The following is a 23,221-nucleotide window of genomic DNA, read 5'->3' as shown; positions in this document are numbered from 1 at the left end:
TATCTTCAAAAATTATATTAAACTAATGCGAAATTAACATAAAACCAGAAGACACAAATTAATAATAGAAATGAAATCCAAAAAAAAACAAAAAGCTGTAATTTCTAGGTGCGTACGACTGAGATTTGAACCCGCGGTCTCTGCTTTGAAAAGCAAACGCCTGTTACTGAGACCACGACGTGCCTTGACAATTGGCTCTAAATTCGGCTTCAGTTAGCTTTTGCTATGTGTCATTCGTCTTGACGATTCTGTTAAAAGAAATAGTTTGCAGTAAGTTGACCGAGAGGCTCCTGTCAAATGGTTGAAGGGCAAAACGTGAGATAGATGTATGTGATGACAAGACTGTACTGCTTTCGATGATTGTCAAAAAGCTTTACCTGAAATTAGCATGGCTATCTTTTATTCAATATTCGACCATACTTGTATGCTTTAAAGTCTATTTTTCCATATTGTTCAGATATATTTGACACGTTGACCGCTTAGATACCATTGGTTTTTTGACAGCTAAGGTATCAATGACTTGTTGTAAGTGTAGAAATTAATGAATAGCGACTGTTAACATATTTGTGACACGTTGAGCGCTCACAAGTAAATACTACCATGACAGTCAACAACTTTTTGACAGTTTAAACGTTTACCGCTCTTTGAGCACCTGGAGTGTATAGCGACTTCTGCTGCTGACTGTACTACAGACATGTTCGCAAATAAATACTAAAAAGATTTCCATACTGTGGCGTGATCGCTTCTATATCTGGTAGGTGGTAGGCTTCTAAATATAGTAAGTAGTACAACTAGTACATATGTTCTAATTATCTGTTAACCATGTTGTAACAATGAGCGTTCAACCGTTCATGTCTCACTGGTGAATCAGTTAAGAACCAGTTGTAAAAAATTCCTAGACTATTAGCAGGCGTGGCTCACTCCGCGATTTCGTCGCTTTGCTACAGGTAGCTAAAAGTACATCCGTTCCACCCCAATTTTGGGGAAAGCCATAAGCCGCGCGTGGCGCTGTCGCCACCTAGCGGCCATATCTGTGCTGATCGTAACAGACGCGTTTTGTTAGAGAGTGAGTCTTCTGTACCTAGTACTATTATTTATTCTGTGCTATTAGTTAGGTATATTCTTGTTCTTATCTATTCGTTAATTCTGTAGGTACTTAAAAACCTTTCCATTTCGCCTAAATAAAACTCTGTAGGTAAACCCTTTTTTTAATACCTACTAAGAAAATATGCCACACGAAATAAGTGAATAGACGCGTAGATCATTTCTTTATACTTAATATTTTTTTTAGATTTTCCATTGGTCGTCATAATTATGAGTATTAATGAATCACATTATTTTTGTCGTAAATCCCTACTTATGTCTCATTTACAATGACTAAAAGTAGGTACACTACGGTGAACGCATATATTTAGTATGGAAACCGCCTTTAGGAACATTACACATACAATTATTTAACAATTAAAAAACAAGAACATTAAATTAGCACACATACAAAATTACGCCTACATTTAAATAAGACGACGCGTTTACAGAGCCTGTAATCAAAGCTGGTAAACAAAATAATAGTCATCTTTTTTACACTAATGGTACATAGCTAAGTGTAGATGAAATGCATATAATGTCAATAACTACCAATCAGCGACATTAATCCGCTAATAACCTTCTTGCTGTACGTACTGGCCGCTGAGAGTTTGCGGTTCATATTTGATTAGAATATGACTTGGACAGGGATAGGTTTATGCCATACATTGAAGAACCAGTCAAATAATACACGTATAATAATTTAATGCAGATTAAAAGATAACTAGTTAAAATGTTGATGTGAAATGACAGACTAACTCAACATAAGTAAATATATCATTGTTGTATAAATGTATTCCGCTATAATAAGTATTTTGTATATTTTATTATCAATTTGTATGGCAGTGCGAAGTCACATTCAGGTATAGTCTGTCCGTTTTTCTAAGATCAAGTACGCCATTGTAAATGTATGGTAAACTTGATCTTAGAATTCGGACTGGCTATACAGCCTGCAAAATTTACATGGGTACACGAATCGGGTCAAAAAGATTTGAAAAGGCGGAGTCACAATAAATCCCCACTTTCAGTTCCAATGGAGATATTTTATATGTACAGTCAGCAGCAGATATACCTGAGCGGGCAAGGTGTCCAAGAAAACATATACACTTCAATCGTCACAAAAATAAGGACATCTAAGTTGTCATTTTAGCGTAGGCTTTCAGTTCGTCACATATATCTTAACTTCTGAGTTTTTCTTTAACACATACACCCTTATTTAATCACAATGACAATAACGGTTAGAATGTCAGTGGTAACTAAGCACTCAAATTCAAGCTGCTGTCATTAATACCTACACGCACTGCCAATCACGTACGTCAGCAGCTAGGGTGCCACCAGTTGCTAAGCAGTTGTTATTTCAATGGTAACTAAGCATCAACATTTTATCTGTTTAAATAAATACTGTAGCAGCTACGAATTGACACCTCCTTTCTTAAAAAAATATTTTATCGTCAAGTGTCAAACTTAGACAATAAATAAGTAGGTCCTACGAGAATGATCGGTTTTTTATTTTAACTGTCATAGGCGGCCGTTCTTCCAAATCGTAGAGCATATTATATGTTAATATATTTATTTAGCCCGCTTATTGTACTAAAATATACTATATAGTACTAAAATACGATGCTCCGCATCGATCAAAGAACGAAGGAGAAAATATAGAATTGTAACTTAAACGTTCACTGTCCCAGTCTGACATTTAAACCTTATGGCTTTGTAATAGAGGCTAGCCGTGGCCCCACGTGAGGAGCACGGGCAGGCATATCCAACTATGACTCCTCTCTTTATTTTGTTGGTTGGACTCATGATCCGCAAGAACGGTGCCTCCTCTTCTATAGATGTACCTATGCGATAAAACCATCACTGCCATGCATATACCTACGTAATATGCTAACTGTTGACCATAGGAATGACGAATTTTGTTTTTACAACTTAGCAGACAGGATAGAGTATACGGAGTTATATACGGTATGTATCGGATCGAGGGGCCGGGGGGGAGACCCATTGATGTTTGGGTATGCTGAGCAGCTTTTGCTATGGGACAACCCTGAAACCCCGGAAAAAAAATTATTCTCCCATAGAAAATTTCAACATCAGACCAGCAAAATGTATGAAACTTCCAATTATTTTTCCGCGTTTTCGGGGTTGGTCCCGTGGTGGAAGTTGTTCAGTGTGACCTGAACATTAATGGGTCTCTTTCTTGGCCTTTCATTCTGATACGTACTGTATATCTTTGAACTTATTGTTAGTATAACCAGTATAACCTAGCAGTAGGTAAACATCAAATGGCATTCCGCACAGGAGTAATCTAAGGAACGCCCACTGCGGGTTCAAACCTACAACGTCCTGTTAGAAAGTCGTACATACGCTACATGTGACATATCTTCAAAAAACATAAACTTATTAATATAAACCACAAATTAAGTAATACTCGTAATAGAAATGAAACCCAAAATAAAAACTGTAATCTCTAGGTGCATCCGACTGAGATTTGAACCCGCGGTCTCTGCTTTGAAAAGCAAACGCCTTAGTCACAAGACCACAACGTGCCTTGACAATTGGGTCTAAATTCGGCTTCAGTTAGCTTTCGCTATGTGTCACTCATTCGTATTGATGATTCTATTAAATAAAAGAAATAGTTTGCAGTAAGCTGACTGACAGGCCTCTGTCAATGGTTGAAGGGCAAAACGTGAGACAGATGTATGTGATGACAAGACTGTACTGCTTTCGATGATTGTCAAAACGCTTTACCTGAAATTAGCATAGCTATTATTCATTCAATATACGACCATACATGTATGCTTTAAACGTCTATTTTTCCATATTGTTCAGATATATTTGACACGTTGACCGCTTAGATACCAGTGGTTCTTTGACAGCTAAGGTATCAATGATTTGTTGTAAGTGTAGAAATTAATGAATAGCGTCTGTTAAGATATTTGTGACATGTTGAGCGCTCACAAGTAAATGCTGCCATGACAGTCAACAACTTTTTGACAGTTTAAACGTTTACCTCTCTTTGAGCACCTGGAGTGTATAGCGACTTCTGCTGCTGACTGTATATAGCCGGTCAAGCAAGTTTGTCAGTAGAAAAAGGTGCAAAATTAAAATTTTGTATGGGACCACACCCGTTCGCGCGCTTACATTTTCTAAATTTGCCGCTCTTTTCTACTGACGGAAATGGCTTGAGAGAGGACCTACATATATGTGACGGTAGAGGGTGGATTCGAATGACCAACATTTTCAGATAATGTGTGTATTTGTTAAATTAATTCAGTGGAAGTGTATCTACATATAGAAGACCGGGTATGATTATCTCACGAGTTATATCTCATGAATAGAACATATTCTAGATATCTTTCCAGGCATCCACTTAATTTCATGTCTCTCTAATTGCACAGCTTTTTTCCATAGTTCTCTGCGAATAGCATCTTGTGGGAATCTGAATGGAAAGTAATGTAAAATGATAATATCAAATTTGATTATTAATTTAAATTATTAGGTTTTTTTACAGCTCCATTCCATGAAATAAAAAAGGAAAATACAAATCTGTAAGAAAGAATTCATTACTACATTTATAATTATATAGAAAATACCTAAACCAAGCACAAGTTAATAAAATACTTCAAATACTTCATTCAAATACTTCATTTAAATACTTCATTTGGCATAACACCATCCCTATTATCCTCGCAATTTAAAAAGTCGTATGTTGTTATGAAAGTCGTATGCAGTTATTACGTTTTAGATTAGCACGGTAGTATTGAAAACAAATCGTCATGTTTATTCCAAATTTTACTGAAGTTATCTGTTTACTACAAGTGAAAAGTGATTCCACTATCCTTGGTATGAACTAAAATAACTTCTGCACCACTTCACGACACATGAAGACACTTTTAATTACAAAAAAACGTTGTTTTTATAAATCAATTTAGCCATCCGTCACTGACTGTCATCTCGGACCAACTAAAGTTGCGAATCGAATAGTTTGTAAGCACCGCCTACAATCGAATAGGTTGGGTCATAACTGAGCGGACAGAATACTTCCATGTATATCAGTTCGCTGGTACACTACAGTACGCAGAACATACGTATTGTTAATTTCAGGAAAACAGTTATAGGTACTCGTACTTACTCCCGAACTTCGTTTTTAAATAGGTGCAATTAAACTAGTTACATTTTGGTTTAGGTAGGCAAAGTCAGTATGAAGCAACATATCCATTGGAATAAAAAAATGCTAGGTAAGTATACTTATTTGACTCCATAATAAAAAACAGAAAGTATGTAAGTAGTTCAGTCCAGACCCAATTTATAGGGTGAAGTACCTATCTGTAACTCGTCATTTATCTCAAACAAGGGTTTGGTTTTGGGATAAAAGAAATATACAATTAAGTATATAGGAAAAGCTAAGTTCAAAGGCGAACTTATCGCTTTGAGGGAAATATACCTAATATACCCAGCCTAGTAACATACCAAGGTATTTTAGTTGAAAATTCTATAAATTTTGCATACTTATCGAATTATCCACCTATGGTTGACCAAATCTTTGTAATACATATGGCTTTTCCACTCAACTGTACCTACACGTTTTGATCATATTACTACGTGGTCTACGTGACACATCTAAATACGTTACATGCATTCAAATTAGATAATATCCACGTGTACTTCCATTTTTTATCTCATTCATCACTGTTATTGCGATGGAGACGAACTTAGAAGCAATTTAAGGAAGCTAACTTTACAAACTTATACGTGCCGGTGGTGAAATCTAAAGTGAATGCAATCGCTAAGCAGATTGTATTAGAATCAGCGATTACAGCGACACTATGGCACGCATAAGTAACATTGTGTCACGGGAATCTGCTATTTTACCAAGTTATGAATGACGGTGGTCAAATCACGAACTAGCTTCATCTTTATACATGTTCTATAGCAGACAGCGCTTTTTGAAGGTAGGTAAAGGTCCTACGTAACTTTGTCGTCCTTTAAGGATAGTCGTTCATAAAAATGTGTTAGCGTACGATCCAGATAGGAAACTCGCTTGATTTTTGTATCCGGTATAACATGGGTATAACGACTTGTGACTCTTGTGAGGTTATATTGTGGCCATGATAATGGTGTGTGAGGTTAAAGACTATTTGACACATCAGACAAGACAAAACCCTTTGAACGCCACGCCTACTTATCGTATGCGGCGCGTTATCGGCATGTACTTGATATTGCACACGTCAGTTAACGTCTTTTGGCAGTCAAAGGGTTATACCTACTTAGTGTCTATGGATTTGAATTTTGGTGTAAATGTATAGGGTGTCGCGTTCAGTATGGATCATAAGGAAGGCCAATGATAGTTAAGGGACTTACCGATTTCATCCTCTGTAGGTATGTTCAGTGAAAATTCGGAAAAAAAATTCGATGTTATGATCTATGCTGAACCGTGCATTCAATAAAAACTGATTTCCCAATGAGCATTTATTTTTTAATTTTTACCTAGGATGATTTTATAAAAGTTCTAAAAAGGGTTACTAATAAACACATATATCTAGGACAATTACCGCAGTCAAAAACTTGGCTAAAGCCCCACTTGCATGTACTTAGCTGTGTACAAGTTATAAAAAGCTTTATATAAATTAGGCATATTAACTTTCACAACTATTATGAAACTAACTGTTATGAAAGTAAATTATAAGGGGACAGGATTACCTAATCAAACGTCTTATTAAAATAATAATTAGAGCGTTATTCATAAAGTTTACAAGCCTCAGTTAGCTAATAATTGATAGTTATTTTGAGTATACCTATTTGTAAGAATTAAAGGGATAAAACATAAATAATTAACTACTTAATTGAGGGAAGTGAAGTTTTATTGAATAAGGGGGTAAGTCTACAGCCTACACCCTATACACCACACACGTCAATAAAATTTCAAATATGGAACGTCTATATAGGTACATACAAAAGAGGCTTTAGCTAAGTTTTTCACTTAAGGCCGGTGCACACCGGATGCGTGTGAATAGACGTGCACGTACGCGTTGTAATAAACAGATCCCTATGAGAGACGGCACACCGCTTGCGTGACGTGTATCCAACACTTTAGCGTACCTATACACGCACGTGCACGTCTATCCTACGTGCACGTATAGTATACGACGTATATCTCAGGACGGGCCTTACGGGCACTAAAAATGGTACTAGTTCAGCGGTGTTATTCACAAATTCGAGTTAATCATCATGCAGTCTAACGCAACTAGTTGCGATCAATGTGCGCGTGATGCACACTCATAAACCAATCGCGTTGTAGCGGTGTCACACCGTTGTACTGGCCCCATTCATGCCCAATTCTTATTGCCCGTAAGGTCAGTCCTGAGATATACGTCAATGATCTACGCACACGCAGCCGGTGTGCTCTGGCCTTTATACCGGTCGTTGGCCGTGACATCCAGACCATTCTGTCACGTAGACGACACGACGACAACTCTTCCTTAAACGGGCTTTTTTTCCGGAACGGCGCAGTAGTCCGGTTTGGAGCAGGGGCACTTCTCTCTCATCTTCAGGCCGCCCGCCATCTGTCTCAGGAACGGGTGCTGCATATCGCTGTAGAACGGCCTGGAAAAAACAAACTCGCGTAAGCTGATGTGTTCTTGATAAGAACTTTTTGTAGGTGTTAGTAACTTCGTAAGGCCAAAGAGAATTTGAAATAGAGGAATATTGTCAAAGTAAATTATGTAGTCAGTATATTTACTGCCATCTTTCGACACAAATGATTAAAACTTTTAGAACGCCATTTAACTTTGATTCTTATTTTGTCACTGATATGTGTTAAATTGGTTAAATATCAAAAAGTATCGCCATCTACTTGAGAGTAGGCCAAAGGTCGAAAAGATGGCGCCATACCTTTGGCCTATCCTCTTATCTTTGATAAGGCGGTCTTTACATCTCATTATACCACATGGCTGCGTCCCTTGGAGTGGCCGGCGCTGGCCCATCGTGTAGAGGAGCCACTACGTTGGATGCGGATCCGCACTCCACTCGAGTACAACGCTGTCTCGCTCACACATCGCAGTGGCAGGCAACTCTCAACTGATCACCGGTGACCCTTATGTCTTATGCAACAAGGTATACGAATAGTCAGACGGTACTGACCGGCACAGCATGCGGCCGATCTCCTCGTTGTACTCCTCGGTCGCGCGCTGACATTTCTTTAGCTGTTCTTGCTCTTCCTGCAACGCTCGCTCCTGGAAGTTGTAATTATAGTATTAACAATTAAAGGCCTGTGCACACCGGCTGCGTGTGCGTGACGTGCACGTGCGCGTGCGGCGTTGTGGTATACAGATCCTTATGAGCGACGGCACACCGCTTGCGTGACGTGTGAGTGTGCGGCTCCAACATTTTAGCGCACGTCACGCACACGCAAGCCGGTGTGGCTCGGCCTTAAATATACCTACAACAGTAGGTATGCCAATATATTAAAATATGGTACCTACTACGGATCTAAAGTAAATGAATTGGTATTTTTCTGCTACCACGATCAGCGAAAGCCAGTCAGTAACAGTATATTTGATTACCCATAGGTAATAATTCTAATTCGCTTCGTTTACTTTCAAAAAGGGCCCCAAATTCGTATGTCCCCATGCGCCCCAGCATAGTTTAAGATGGCCCTGAGTGAGGTCCTTGTGTGCCGCGAGCTGAGACAGCTGGAGTTTCTTCTGTAGGTGCTTTTTGCTTGATAAGTTCACATAAATATAAGTTTACCTTGAGAAGTTTATTGTATTCAATCTGCTTCAACAGATTTTCTTGGTGCTTCTTCCTCTCCTGGGCATCAGTGAGGTCCTTGTGTGCCGCGAGCTGTGACAGCTGGTTGAACACCTAACGGTGGTACCTACTCTTCTTGTTCGAGGAGTTTCTTTTGAAGGTCCTCTCTTGCTTGATAAGTTAACATAAATAAAAGTTTACCTTGAGAAGTTTATTGTATTCAATCTGCTTCAACAGATTTTCTTGGTGCTTCTTCCTCTCCTGGGCGTCAGTGAGGTCCTTGTGTGCCGCGAGCTGAGACAGCTGGTTGAACACCTGGCGGTGGTACTCGTCTTGTTCGAGGAGTTTCTTCTTCAGCTGTTCTCGTGCTTCCTTGCGGTCGTGGATCTGGTCTATCATGGCTTTGCGCACATCCTGTCGGACAAATTGATGATATTAGGGCATTTATCGATTACATTACACAAACATAAATCATAATCAGGGTGCAATTCCTCTGTATTGCAATTGCATCCTCATTTCCTTGTGAACTCTACGACGGCGACTTGTCAAAAATCTATGAAAACCTCGGGTAGCCCCTTAAACAGTCTGACTCTGTCTTCTGCTACTTAGCAGCTTAGATGGCGGACTAAATTATATTGCGGTTATCAAATATATACTTATTCGTTATCCTAAAGACTCACCCACCTTACTTGCCTGCCTTGCCTGCTAGTATCAGTTGCGTTCTCGCGCGCGACCTCATACATTTTGCGCGAATTGAAGTACCTTTATACTTGCGTGCGAGAACGCAACTCATGCTAGACGGTCAGTTATCTCTTAACTTTCTTGAGAGCCGGAGGCTTTCGCTGAGCCAGAATATTATAGTAATCATGGACTCACCCTGTTGGTCTTCTGCGACCAGCTGAGGTACTGGCAGCGCTTCTCGTCGACCATCTTCTGGTGGTGCGCCGCCACGTCGCGTATGTAGTCCTCGTTGGCTGACTCGGAGGCGCGCATGTCGTCACGGAGCTCGATCATCTTGCGATTACATTCGTCTAATTCACGCTGAGGGAAAGAAATACAATTTAAGTAATTTATAACAAGTTTATACGTAAGATATTATTGGAATTGATTGTGTAACTCATTGTTAGATCTACAGGATTTTTCGGCCTCGAGAACCCCCATAGAGCAAATTTCATCGAAATCGTTAGAACCGTTTCCGAGATCCCCGAAAACAATATATACCTATACAGGAATTGCTCGTTTAAAGGTATTGAAGGTTCCCCGAGAGACAGACATAAGCCTAATAGTGCATAGGGAGACCCCTGACAATTTCTGTTATGTGTTCCTTTGAAAATAACTTATTCTAAAAATACTTTATACTGTCGTTATGTAGCTATAGTTCATAATATCATAGCTCCGATATTGTATTCTGTCGCATCTGATCTCTTAAAGTTTCTTATCTTGCAACTTCACGTCTTTAACGGAGGATAAGGTTCGCAAAATAAAGGTAGACCGACGATCAGTCAAAAAACTCTAGTTCAGCAGTAATAGACAACTTTACGCTGATATAGTGATAGGTATTCTGTTGTTACCTCCTTGCGTCTCCTAAGTTCCTCTTCAGCCTTGACTTGCGCCAGCCCCTGTTCGCTCAAGGAGGCCCAGGCGTCCTGTATGACCTGCTGTTCATGGGCTTGTTTCTCCAGCGTCAGTTTTCGCTCTTCGATTGCTAGTGCTCGGTCTTCGCCGGTCTTATGGCGAGCTTCTGCGCGACGCCGTTCCGCTAAAATTGTGAACAATTCCTATTAAGTTTAGCAAGACTCCTTAGCTACAAAAAATGGTACACGGAAAGACCGAAACTTGATATAGCTAGCCAGAGTCCACTCCCTTAACTTAACAAAGGCTTAATTAAAATCAGCTTTATTAATTTCCCATCAGAGTTGAAAGCTACCAAAACTCCCAGTCGTACCTTCCTCCTCGTCCTTAATAGCCTTGTCACAAAGCTCCTTGAAGTACAGGGTCTCCTGCTTGAGCCTCTCCTTCTCCTCTGCCTGTTTGATTTTGTTCTGTTCTATCTGGTACATGGAGAACTGGTGGCATTCCATGTCACGGCGTACGCGTTGTATGGCGTCGTATTCCATGCGAGCTGCCTGTAAACCATTCATTTTTATGATAAGTTTTTATATGATAAGAGTTTTTATGATCAACCGTCATACATTGTTTTTTTTTTCTCCAGGGATTGCGTCGACTGAATCTGCTGGGCGTATTATTTTTTTTTGGCCTGCGGGTTTATCAATTCCAACAAATATTAGGTTATTAGGCTTTTCCAACGTTTTAGGCTTGTAGTGCTTGTACTGCAAAATAATGTAAACACAGAGAATGTGCTAACCAAAGCATCGGACTCCTTCATAGCGACGTCGTACCACATCTTGTCAAGTTCTTTCTCGGCCTCGCGTTTCGCCGCCTTTTCCCTTATCTGGTACAGCTGGATGTCCTGAGCTTCCATCGCTCGAAGTTTTACGAGGCAAGGCATCACGTGGACACATTTAGATCTACGGAAAGTTTAGAGTAGGTATTATAAAGGTTATGTGAGACTTTGTTGCATCATATAAATATATGGTCTCCTCTTGGTGCTTACGTAGGTAGTTGTGCAGAAATGGTTAGCCATTTATTATTACCTACGAGAATTTGTGAATGTACAGAGGTGCTATAGTTACTTTATAAGTACAAGTAGATACCTACTACAAGCGGTGGACTGTCCAAAAGGAATTACTAACGCTCTTACTGTCCTGACGTTATAGTTGTATTCAACCCCAATTTGATCACCTCGCCCTGATTGTTGCTGCCTAAATTATACATACCCGAACTTGTAAATGTAAAGGCCGCTGTACATATTGGGCCAGCGTGGGCCGTCTGCGTTACAGGGAGCAAGTGATATTGCTATCTCATTCTACCGCATGGCAGCGTTCCTTGGACTGGCCTGCGTTGGCCCAATACGTACAGGGGCCTTAAGGTGACTTACAGAGGCGTATCCTTGTACTTCTCCTTTAGTTCCTTCTTCCTCTTTGCGATGAGATACGCCAAGCGCTCCTTCTTCGCCTGCCACATTTCTTCTCTTCCCGCTTGCACTTGCTCCACGAACTTGCGGATGTTTTCTTCTTCTTCACGGGCGTACAGGTCTTTTAAGCTTAATGGCCATGGAAGATTTAGATAGTAAATAGCTAATGAGGCTAGTTGCAGCAAGCCCTAGGCAACAGAATCTTTAGTAATAAGTACCTTCTAGCCACCTCTCTCTCAGTACCCATCGTATATTAGACATTATATACTGTCGCCCCTATTTAATATCTGGCCGCCTTACTAGGGGCACTAGGGCCTACGTAGGCCCGGGCCTAGTGAACCTTAGGGTTAATCCACCACTGGCTACCTCCAAAGATCGGTCCCCATTTTCCCCTTCGTAATTAGTCTGAGAAAATTGTTCTAGAAAACGTTAACAGTTTCGAAATAAACTTTTAGGTATGGTAGAAAAAATTGCTTCATAAGTCAGAAACGCGCATGTGACACCCTTAATATAGCAACATCCATAGACTACGAAAACCGCTTAGCGTTGCTTGTTAGTCTCCATAGGCTACGGTGGCCAAGACGAGAAAAAAAAGTGCGAAGCAAGTACCAGGGCTTCATGAGTTACGAGAAGGTGTCGTTGACCATGACCAACCCGCCGGGCAACGTACGAGTATGAAGTTATCGCGGCTGCTCGCGTGTCTTGGATAAATATAATTTTTAAGAAAAAAAAACCGACTTCTATGGGGGCCGGTGAAAGATTATTGTAGATGGTATAGGTATACTATGTAGAAAAGGAGGTAAAACCACCCACTTTTCTACTAGCATTTCGCTTCTGTAAGGGTCGTAGTTCTAGCCTAACCTAACCCACTTCTCTGATAGCAGTTCGGTTCTGTGAGGATCGCAGTTCAAACCTAACCTAACCCACTTAACGGCGCATGCGGTGCGGTGTACGGGGGTTTAAGCGGGAGGGGCTAGTAAGATTGGCATCATCATACTTATATACTTACACATTTTATGGTAGGTAATCATAGTGGTTTATTTAGTTAAGGTATCATAGTGGTTTTCCGGGTCAAGGTCCGGGTCCGAGTCCGGGTCTGAGTCCGGGTCCGAGCCCGGGTCCGAGTCCAGGTCCGGTCCGGGTCCGAACCGGATCCGGTCCGGGTCCGAACCGGATCCGGGTATGAGTCCGGTTCTGGGTCCGAGTCCGGGTCCCAGTCCAAGTCAAAATCGAAATTCGTAATCACCAAATGTGTACTATGCGTTGTTGAAGAGTTCTATTCTGGTCATCATCAGCAGTACCATTTCATCTAATGCGACAGTTTTTAATGTAAATGCTTGATTTTATGATGAAAATACAAAAAAATCTATGCGTATGCCTTTAATATTTGAGGAGTTCCCTCGATTCCTTATGGATCCCATCATCAGAACTCGAGCTTGACAAAAATGTGGCTTAAAAACTTAACTTGCTTGACAAACATAACGAAGAGGAAAAATCGCCAAACGTGAACTATGCGTCGTTGAAGAGTTCTGTTCTGATCATCATCAGCAGTTCCACTTCATCAAATGCGACAGTTTTTAATGAAAATGCTTAATTTTCTGATGTAAATACAAAAATCTCTATACGCATGCCTTTAATATTTGAGGAGTTCCCTCGATTCCTTATGGATCCCATCATCAGAACTCGAGCTTGACAAAAATGTGCATTAAAAACTTAACTTGCTTAACAAACATAACGAAGAGGAAAAATCGCGAAACGTGAACTATGCGTCGTTGAAGAGTTCTGTTCTGATCATCATCAGCAGTTCCACTTCATCAAATGCGACAGTTTTTAATGAAAATGCTTGATTTTTTGATGTAATTACAAAAATCTCTATACGCATGCCTTTAAGATTTGAGGAGTTCTCTCGATTCCTCATGGATCCCATCATCAGAACTCGAGCTTGACAAAAATGTAGCTTAAAAACTGAACTTGCTTAACAAACATAACGAAGAGGACAAATCGCCAACCGTGAACTATGCGTCGTTGAGGAGTTCCGTTCTGATCATCATCAGCAGTTCCACTTCATCAAATGTCACTTTTTTGGATGTATATGCTTGATTTGATGATAAAAACCCAAAAATCACTATATGTATGCCTTTAAGATTTGAGGAGTTCCCTCGATTCCTCATGGAACCCATCATCAGAACTGGGTTTTGACAGAAACGGGACCAATCTGTATACATATACATTCAATCAAAAAAAAAAATTTCAAAATCGGTCCAGTAATGACGGAGATATGGAGTAACAAACATAAAAAAAAAAAAAATAATAATAAAAAAAAAACATACAACCGAATTGATAATAAGTTGTGAATGTCCTTCCTGTGTCCTTCCTCCGTCCTTTGGGATTTGGAAGTCGGTTAAAAATGATTAGGCTTGGGGTTGATTACCTTTGTCTTTTCTTTGCTAGATCGTTCTCGTAGGACTCCATGCATAACTCAACTCGGCGAGCCACATTGTTCAGCAGAGATCTAATAAAAAATACCAATTTAAGTATTATAAAAAGCGCGTATTTTCAGATTATCTACTTTGAGAGATCGAACCTTCGCGCAGATCAGATTCGATTCAAATCTTAGACAAGTTGGTCAATAAGGAGATTAAAAAAATGCATGTGACACGATTCGCTGGCCATAAGATTCACTTGCTAAGGAGATAGAGCTATATTACTCTGTATCTTTATGTAATTAAATAAAAATAAACAAATAATTTGTAAATTTTCGGGTAGTTTTATTGGTTAACCAACCAAATTACAAAACCACCTGGATCTGTCACTGAACGACCTGACTTAAACTCACATTATTTGATCATGTAATGCTTTCATCTACCCTCAACTGTCTTAAGAATAAGAAGCCATTTGAGGGTAGATTTTGTTTACTCTTTTTTAATACCTAAAGATACAGACATAGAATTAGACTTGCTTGCGATCGCAGCTGACGAAGAAATCGCTGTACTGCTGGTCTTTGAACTCCTTCAGCTTGTTCTCTTTGCCCTTCCGTTGCTCCTCCTCCTCAGCCCTCAGCTTTCGCACGAACTTCACGTATCGGAACGTCGAGTCTAGCACCCGGGAGGTCTGTATATCATTTCAAAATCAGTTACAATTCAAGTTAAAATAGTACATTTCGATGCTAGTGCGGAAGGTATGTCATTACTTCACGAGTACCGAGATATCTTGCCACGAGCCGCAGGCGAGTGGCAAGACTCGAGACGAGTGAAGAATGACATTTCCGCACGTGTATCGAACGACGTTTTTTAATACAGTTGCGAAAAAATAAGAAAAACATTGTTAATCGTACACTAAACAAAAGTGGTAACAGTGACAGCTCGGTTAGACGTCGTCTTTAAGTATATTATATCTATGGGCGTTTGGCAGCTATTCCGTTCCATTCAGTCAACTTATTAAGAACGGAATTTTCAATATTGAATATTAAAAAATAAACGTGTTATAATGATGAAGAGGTAAGTAATTAAATATGAAATATGTAATATTTTTCGTATTCTTACATTAACGGTAGGTTTTTATGCTGATTACGACGTTTAAAGGAAACTAATATTAACACTCATCAATAAGTAGTCGTGAATAGGAACAAGTATAAATTTAAAAAAATTGGAAAAGTAAAAAGCACTAGTTCGAGATAACCAACTTTCCGCACGCTAAACAGCTACGTAAAGTAGCACTTTTTGAGCAACTGTATTAAAAAGGATATTTACCTCGTTTACAGAGGGCGTGATTTATATGCAAAGCAATGCGAAGAGTTTTCTCTAAACAAAATTATATTTACCTAGTTGTTTATTGGCCCAGATACAAAATACAAATACAAAATACAAAATCGTTTATTTGTCCAACATAGGTATGAATAGTACATAAGTACAGATCTTATAGTATTACTGTTGTATCACTATGTTGTGCCATAAGGCGTACAATTATTTGTCATTAATGGACTGTGACTACATGCTGTGCACAGTTACCATTAATTATAGTCTAACAAAAATTCGCTTACACTATAATATGTTTTGTCAACTAATAGGTCAGGAAATGAATGCTCAAAAAACGTTGTAGAGGGAAATGCCAGGAACACAATTTTTGACTCCGTAACTTTGTTTGGACTTGTTAGGAGGTGAACATATCAAAAGTCCCCGGCTGTAGCCCCGGTGCTGGGGGGTAGAGGGGGGTAAGAAGGTCGAATTTTTCGGTTTTTCATTGATATCTTGGAAACTTTGCGTCTTAGCGACATGACTACTAAGACAAACCGAAAGCTGGTAAAATTAGTTACAAGTTTTATTCAGTCAAGTTTTTCGATATCTTGAATAGTTTTTGAGATACCCGCTCTTGAAAGTTTATTTAGGGATTTTAATTTTATCTTGATATCTACATCAGTGAAGCTGTTAGGCCATGTTTGGTATCATTTTCGTATAAATCGGGGGTGCTGAATTCATTTATGGTATCACATTGACACTATTGCGAAGTAAAAATAAAATTTAAAAAAATATATTTTTTTAAATCCCTATTCACGCTTAAACCGCTGAACCAATTTCGTTGAAATTTGGTATAGAAATAGTTTCAGTCTCGACACAGGATATAGGATAGTTTTTATAACCAAAAGCATCTTTTGAGGGTGTGAAAAGTGGGGTGGAAATTTGAATGGGGAGTCAATAACCGCTGAACCGGTTTAGATGAAATTTAGGATGGTATACATCTGTGATTTAGATGAAAATGATACCAAACATGACTTTAAATCTTACCTTAAGCAGCATTAACTTCAGGAATTCAGTTTCGTCGACGAAGTTGAATTCCCCCCATACTCCATTTCACAACTTTAAAGGATGATTATTGAGATAAAAAGTATCTTATATCCTGTCTTGGGACTTGAAATAGCTGTATACCAAATTTCAATTAAATCGGTTGAGCGGTTTCAGCGTGAAGAGGAATTTAAAAAAAAAGATAAGTGTTTAAAGTTTATATGTTTTTTCTTAGGAATGGTGTCAATGTGATACCTAAAATGAATTTAGCACCCCCGTTTTATACGAAAATGATACCAAACTCGGCCTAGCAGCTTCACTCATGTAGATATCAAGATAAAATTGAAAGCCCTAAATTAAACTTTCAAGAGCGGATATCTCAAAAACTATTCAAGATATCGAAAAACTTGACTGAATAAAACGTGTAATAAATTTTATCAGCTTTTGGTGTGTCTTAGTAGTCATGTCTCTAAGACGTAAAGTTTCCAAGATATAAGTGAAAAACCGAAAAATGAGACCTTCTTTCCCCTCTCTAACCCCCAGCACCGGAGCTACGGCCGGGGACTTTTGATATGTTCACCTCCTAACTAGTCCAAACAAAGTTACGGAGTCAAAAATTGTGTTCCTAGCTTTTCCCTCTATAACTTCTTATTGCTTGGCCTATAAATATTTAATAACTTTACTTTTAAAACTTGTCATATCCTCTAAATTTCTTAATTCATTCGGTATTTTATTAAAAATTTGTGGGGCCATTCCAAATATACTTTTCCTATATAATGCTGTTTTGGAAGGCATTGAATTTATTTTGTTCCTAAGACGTATACTCTTAAACTGTTGAAATAAGTGGGGATTACTTTTAACAAAAATTACAATTTCGAAAATATACAAACAAGGTAGAGTTAATAGTCCTAATTTTTTAAAATATGGTTTACATGAACCCAGTTGCTGAATTCCACACAATGATCTAATGCATCTTTTTTGCGCTTTAAACGCTACTTCTCTGTCAACTGAGTTTGCCCAAAATATAATGCCATACCTTAGTGTTGATGTTACATAGGCTTGATATGCCGTCAAAACAACTGGTTCACTAACAATCTTTCTTAAATTATATAAAACATATGAAAATTGATGCAGTTTCTTACATATAATGTCTATTTGATTTCTCCATGTCAATTTATGATCTAAGCTTATTCCTAAAAATTTTGTCACATCCGTTTTCTCAATTTGTTGCCCCTTATATGAAATATTTAAACTACATTTATCATTTCGCCTTTGTTTAAATGTCATTATTTTAGTTTTTTCTAAATTGATTTTTAAATTATTGCTAGTTAACCAGTTTATTACTGATTCTAATGTCTTGGATATTTCAGTTTCATATGTTTCTGGATCTTTACAAGTGAACATTATGGTGCTGTCATCAGCAAAGAGTACCATTGGATACTCGATGGCTTTTGGCAAATCATTTATATAAATAATAAACAATAAAGGGCCTAAAACGCTTCCCTGAGGTACGCCATAATGAATTTGTCTAACTTCCGATGAATAAGTGACCTCAGTTTTCGTTTCAACGCATAGTGTATTTATTTGAGTTAACTGCTTTCGAATAACCAAGTAAGACTTAATCAAATTATGCACATTACCTCTAACTCCATATTTATATAATTTATCTAGCAATATTCTATGATCTACAAAATCGAAAGCTTTCGACATATCCATGTAAAGTGCTGATACCGGAACTCTCTTGTCAACATTTGTTACTATTACTCGCATAAGGTCAAAAATAGCCATATTAATAGACTTACCTTTACGAAATCCCATTTGTTCTTGCGTGAATAAGTTATTCTTTTCAAAATATCCGTAAATGGAGTTATGAATTACTTTTTCTATAATTTTTGAAAAAATGGAAAGCAGTGCAACTGGTCTATAGCTGGCTAAATCTTCCTTATCCCCTTTTTTAAAAAGCGGTTTAACAATACCTATTTTCAATCTTTCCGGGAATTCTCCCTTTTCTATACATAAATTAGTAATATGACTGATCAAAGGTGAAATTATACAGGATACTGCCTTTACTACTTTTGTACTAATTCCGTCGTAGCCCGTACTGTTACTGTTTTTTAAAGAATTAATTATCATTTTAATGTCATGGGAATTAGTGGGCTTCATAAATATAGAATTAGGTAAATTGCATGTCATCGTATTCATATAATTATAGTTATCATTTTTAGCACTCGCAATATTATTTTTTTGCGTTGATTGTATGTGATTCTGCTGTTTTGACTTACTAAGAGTTTGGTCAATAAAGTACTGATTAAACGCTTGCGCAATTTTTTCCGGTGATCTTATAGTTTTGTCATTAAATATTACCTGTTGAATATTTTCCATCGGTTGTTTAGATTTGTGTTTATTTATAACGTTCCATGATGCCTTTGTTTTATTATTCGATTGTGTAATAAAGTAGTTATTTTGTGCTTTCTGGGTAAGTTTAATAATTTTTTTCAGGCGCTTTGAGTAATTTTGAAAAATTATTTTATCGTGTAGTTTATCTTTCGATAATCTATATTTCCAAAGTAATTGGCGTTTACGCTTACAACAACTCTTTATTCCTTTGGTAATCCATTTAGGTTTTGACGTTGAAGTAACTTTAACTTTTTTAATAGGAAAGCACAAATTGTAAAGCAATTTGAATTGATCTTCAAAACAGTTGTATGCTTCATTTGGATTAGTAGCCAAATAAACATCATTAAATTTTAACTCTAATAGACGATTTCTAAACTTATTAATGTTTTCCTGACTTAAATCACGCTGCTTCTTAAACCAATAAGCAAGAATACATGTTTTTTTAACCGGGCATTTCAACAGTTGAGCTGTATGGTCCGAGAGGGCAAAGTCAATCACCTCACCTGCACTTCCTCGCACATTGTGTATAATATTATCAATACAAGTATTGCTGGATAATCTAGTAGGCACAGATATTTCTAATCTTAAATTATAGGATGACAACAAGTTTTTAAATTTTATGGATTGCGGTGTTCTTTTGAGGACATCAATATTAAAATCACCAAATAGTATGATTTTCTTTCCTGCAAAGCACATTTTATTCAATATCATGTCCAATTTATTAAAAAATATGTCGAAAGTGTGACTATTGATTCTTGGAACCCTATATATACTAATGATAATTAATTTGTGGTCAATTAATTCTATTCCCGCGCACTCCATTACGTTTGGTATTGAAATATTATTCAATTCATTTAACATTTGGTATTTATGAATATTTCTAACTAGAATGCAGGATCCACCATTTCTATTATTTCTCGAGTAAAACGCTGCAAGCTTAAAATTAGGAATAGCCAAATGAGTTTCATCACCTTGTTGCATGTTGTGTTCCGTGACACATATAACATCAACCTGAGTGTCCTTATCCTTTAGCTCTTCTATGTGCACACTTAACAGATTAGACTTATTTAAAATACCATTGATGTTTTGGTGCAATACATTAATATGGTTGTATACAATAAGATCATTTTTTAAAATTTGTGCTGGTCTATTAACTGATAGTTGGGAGGATGGTCTGCTGCACATAAAAAATTTAACTGATTATAGAATGTTTTGTTAACACTAATAAGAACATTATTTATATTTTGAGCTAATTTATATTTCCCTCTATAATTTAGTTTATATCCTTTTGCATCATAGTCCCTTGCCCCAAAATATACATTCTTAGGAGTTTCGAGCCATACATGGGTGAATTTCGCTAATTGTTTATGTAACATAACATTGAACCTCTAGTAACAAAATTATTATAGTCCTCGGCATAATTATTTAAACTATGTACTATATCACAGACAACAATATTTGTATGAGAACACTTTTTTATAGTAGTTTCTAATGTATCTATAATTCTATTTAACGGAGTGATGTTATAATCGCTCCCTCCACACATAATTACCAAACAATCGCTTTTCTTAAAGTCCTTAATTTTCTCTTCTATGTTTAGTAGTACGCGCTTAGTAGTCCCATATTGAATGATGTCAGCCGTGAAGTCATAATCGTTCTTACGAATTTTCGACAAAGGTAGTAGAAGATCAGCTCCACGAAAGTCCGATAAAAGCAATAATCTTGGTTTACTTGGATTTTTTGCATTGTTAATTTTGCAGTTCATCGTTGTCTTTTCTGGTATCGCTTGTGTTGAATGAGTTTCTCTGGGTAAGGCAGGCTTTCCTGATAAGTCTAAACTACTTTTTTCTGCTACAGTATTATTTACATGCCGCTCTAATTGACTTAAAGTTTTTTGCAATGCCTTAGTAGAGTGTTGGATACGAGAAAGAGTCACTTCTCGGTTTGCCAATGCGTCTGATTTCCGTTTATAAACAGTATTTGATGTAAGAGCCTTGCTGAGTTTAATTTGGAGCGTTTTTATTTTGTTATTTAATGTTTCTATTTCACTCTCTAGATTTTTGATTTTTAATTCATAAATTTGCATGTTATCCTCGGTGTGTACATTTTGTATTATTGGGCTATGACTAGTATTTTTTGTCGGTGTGGTATTCCTTACAGGGTCTTTGTTTAGCAGCATTAATACACTAATTCTCTTATTAAGCTTATCAATTTGTTGTTGTTGTTCACTATTCTCTATGTTTAACCTGGCAACTTCCTCATGAGCACACGATAACTCAGTGCTCAATTCTTCTACTTGTACTTTCAATGCTACAATTCGAGAATTGTCCAAAGTAGACATATTTGGAAGGCTACTCTAGGACTATGAAACGTACTATCTTTCAAAGTAGAGTTTATCTTATCTTCGCTGTCGTTTGAAATTATTGACAAATTTTCACAGGAAGGAGATCTAAGAGGCATTTTGCACATTTGTTGGGATACTTCATCTTGTGGTGTAGTGGTATTGTCAGTACATGCGGCTCGTTTCCTATGCGTAACGTTTCTTTCTGGCGTAGTGTTGTTTTGCTCTGCCATTGCTGATGAGGTGCCAGATTCCGCTAATATTTTTGGCGTGCTGGTTAATTTAGATGGCTGCGGGACGCTGGAAGCGCTTTTTGGTCGTACACAAGATGAGCATTTCCAATTATTTTTATTATCATTTGTCATCAAGTTAAAACGAGCTTTTGTCACGTTTGTACACGTCAGGTCAAAGTAATTTTTACAATTTTTGTAGTTGAAGAAACAGTCCTTAGGTTTTATTGTTTTCTTGCATTTAAAACATTCCATCTTATTAAATAGTCTATTAAAATATCACTAAATTAATAATATTATAAAACAAAAAAAAATGTAGAAATAAAAAATACAAAAAGTCAACAGTCAGGCTGGGCTCGAACCTGATGGTTTCGCCGCTTAACAGACATAACACATTTCACACCACTAACCGGGCAAAAATGACAATTCGATTTGGTTCATGAGTAAGCTTACAACTTAACTAAAAGTGCTGGTAGCTGACCGTTAAGTAGGTACGTAAAAGGTTTCCAAACGGAAGGTCTTGAGATCAAACACTGGCTCGTACCTAATGGCTCCTCTAACTACAAATTGGCCCAACGTTGGACCAGCGAGATGCCATGCGATGGTTGAAACGCAACTACCCGATATAGTTCTGTAATGGGCCACGTGTAGATGCGTACTGCCATCACTGGCCCACTAGCTTTAATGTGCGGACGAAAAACTGAGATCGGGGCCATTCCATCCCCATCCGACGTGTAGAAGAGCCGAGCCATATAACTTACGTAGTAACAGTCAGGCGCGCCGCGGGGCCCAGGCCCATCCAGTGGGGCTTTTGCCCGCCGTGGATCCATAATAAATTATTATCTTGTGACTCGTGTATACACTACAAATTGACATAAGACATCAATTATGACTTATGTGACAATTAACTATCATTTATTTTAACAACAATAGCCAGTATTTGTCACAACCAACTTTTTTGGTGGCTCTTTTTATAAAAGTTGGCCTCCTCGTTTCAGTTTTGCTACCCAACTATAGTTTGTCAAAGGGCTGTCTCATTTCAATCATAGACAGAGGGAATCATACTATCTTTGTCTTATCACTAGTATTAGCACCCGAAAGAAAAGGATGAGTGTAGTTTTCCTGGTTCTTACTGACAAATTGGTTTGACCAACAATATCTAGTACCTATACATAGATAAGGGTATTCTTCGTTTTTGGATGTCGGTCAAAAACAATACCGATACTTCCCTACATAGGTAATAAAATTAACCCTTTCACTGTTAATGGCGGCGCGTTAACTGAGGCGCGCGGTTACAGCCCAATATCAACCTTCAAGAATTCCGGCAAGGTTCAAAATGGCGCGCCGTGCAAGATAGGCGTTTAATGATTACTATAGACCGACCGCTTAAATGAGTCCTCGCCTGCGCGGTACGGGGGCGACGGGGTAGGACGACTAAGGGTGGCGGGGAAGGTGCGGGCGGCAGGCGTACGGTGCCCGCTCCTTCCCCGCCACCCTTGTAGTCGTTATACCCCTAGCGGTCAGTCTATAGCTACTACCCGCTCCGGCTTCTCACGGGTCTAGACACGCGGCAGCGTGTCAAGCCAAGTTCAAGCAAAGGAACTGGCTA

At 38.1% G+C, this 23,221-nt stretch overlaps 1 protein-coding gene across 1 annotated transcript; it reads right to left on the bottom strand.

Annotated features, from left to right (window-relative positions):
- Window positions 1–6,576: 6,576 nt before the first annotated feature.
- LOC134678875 (golgin subfamily A member 6-like protein 24) lies at window positions 6,577–22,496 on the bottom strand. The gene is made up of 11 exons (XM_063537602.1): window positions 22,374–22,496; window positions 14,826–14,977; window positions 14,298–14,378; window positions 11,831–11,995; window positions 11,198–11,360; window positions 10,778–10,958; window positions 10,404–10,591; window positions 9,709–9,873; window positions 9,034–9,246; window positions 8,224–8,315; window positions 6,577–7,686 (listed from the first exon to the last, which is right to left on the bottom strand). Exons 1-11 carry the CDS (start codon window positions 22,440–22,442, stop codon window positions 7,563–7,565), a joined length of 1,593 nt encoding a protein of 530 aa, XP_063393672.1. The 5' UTR covers window positions 22,443–22,496; the 3' UTR covers window positions 6,577–7,562.
- Window positions 22,497–23,221: the final 725 nt, after the last annotated feature.

This window comes from Cydia fagiglandana, chromosome 2 (assembly GCF_963556715.1).
Source record: "Cydia fagiglandana chromosome 2, ilCydFagi1.1, whole genome shotgun sequence".
NCBI classification, from domain to species: Eukaryota; Metazoa; Arthropoda; class Insecta; order Lepidoptera; family Tortricidae; genus Cydia; species Cydia fagiglandana.
Note: the sequence above shows the minus strand (reverse complement) of the source record. Positions and strands in the feature narration are given on the sequence as shown.

What these genes read in the sequence shown, in the direction of transcription:
- LOC134678875 (XM_063537602.1), bottom strand. Translation starts at nt 22,442, where the DNA reads ATGGATCCACGGCGGGCAAAAGCCCCACTGGATGGGCCTGGGCCCCGC. An exon ending in CTAGCAAAGAAAAGACAAAG is followed by an intron (nt 11,996 to 14,297) that starts GTAATCAACCCC and finishes ATGGCCATTAAG; the next exon opens with CTTAAAAGACCTGTACGCCC. An exon ending in GGTCGCAGAAGACCAACAGG is followed by an intron (nt 9,247 to 9,708) that starts GTGAGTCCATGA and finishes TTTGTCCGACAG; the next exon opens with GATGTGCGCAAAGCCATGAT.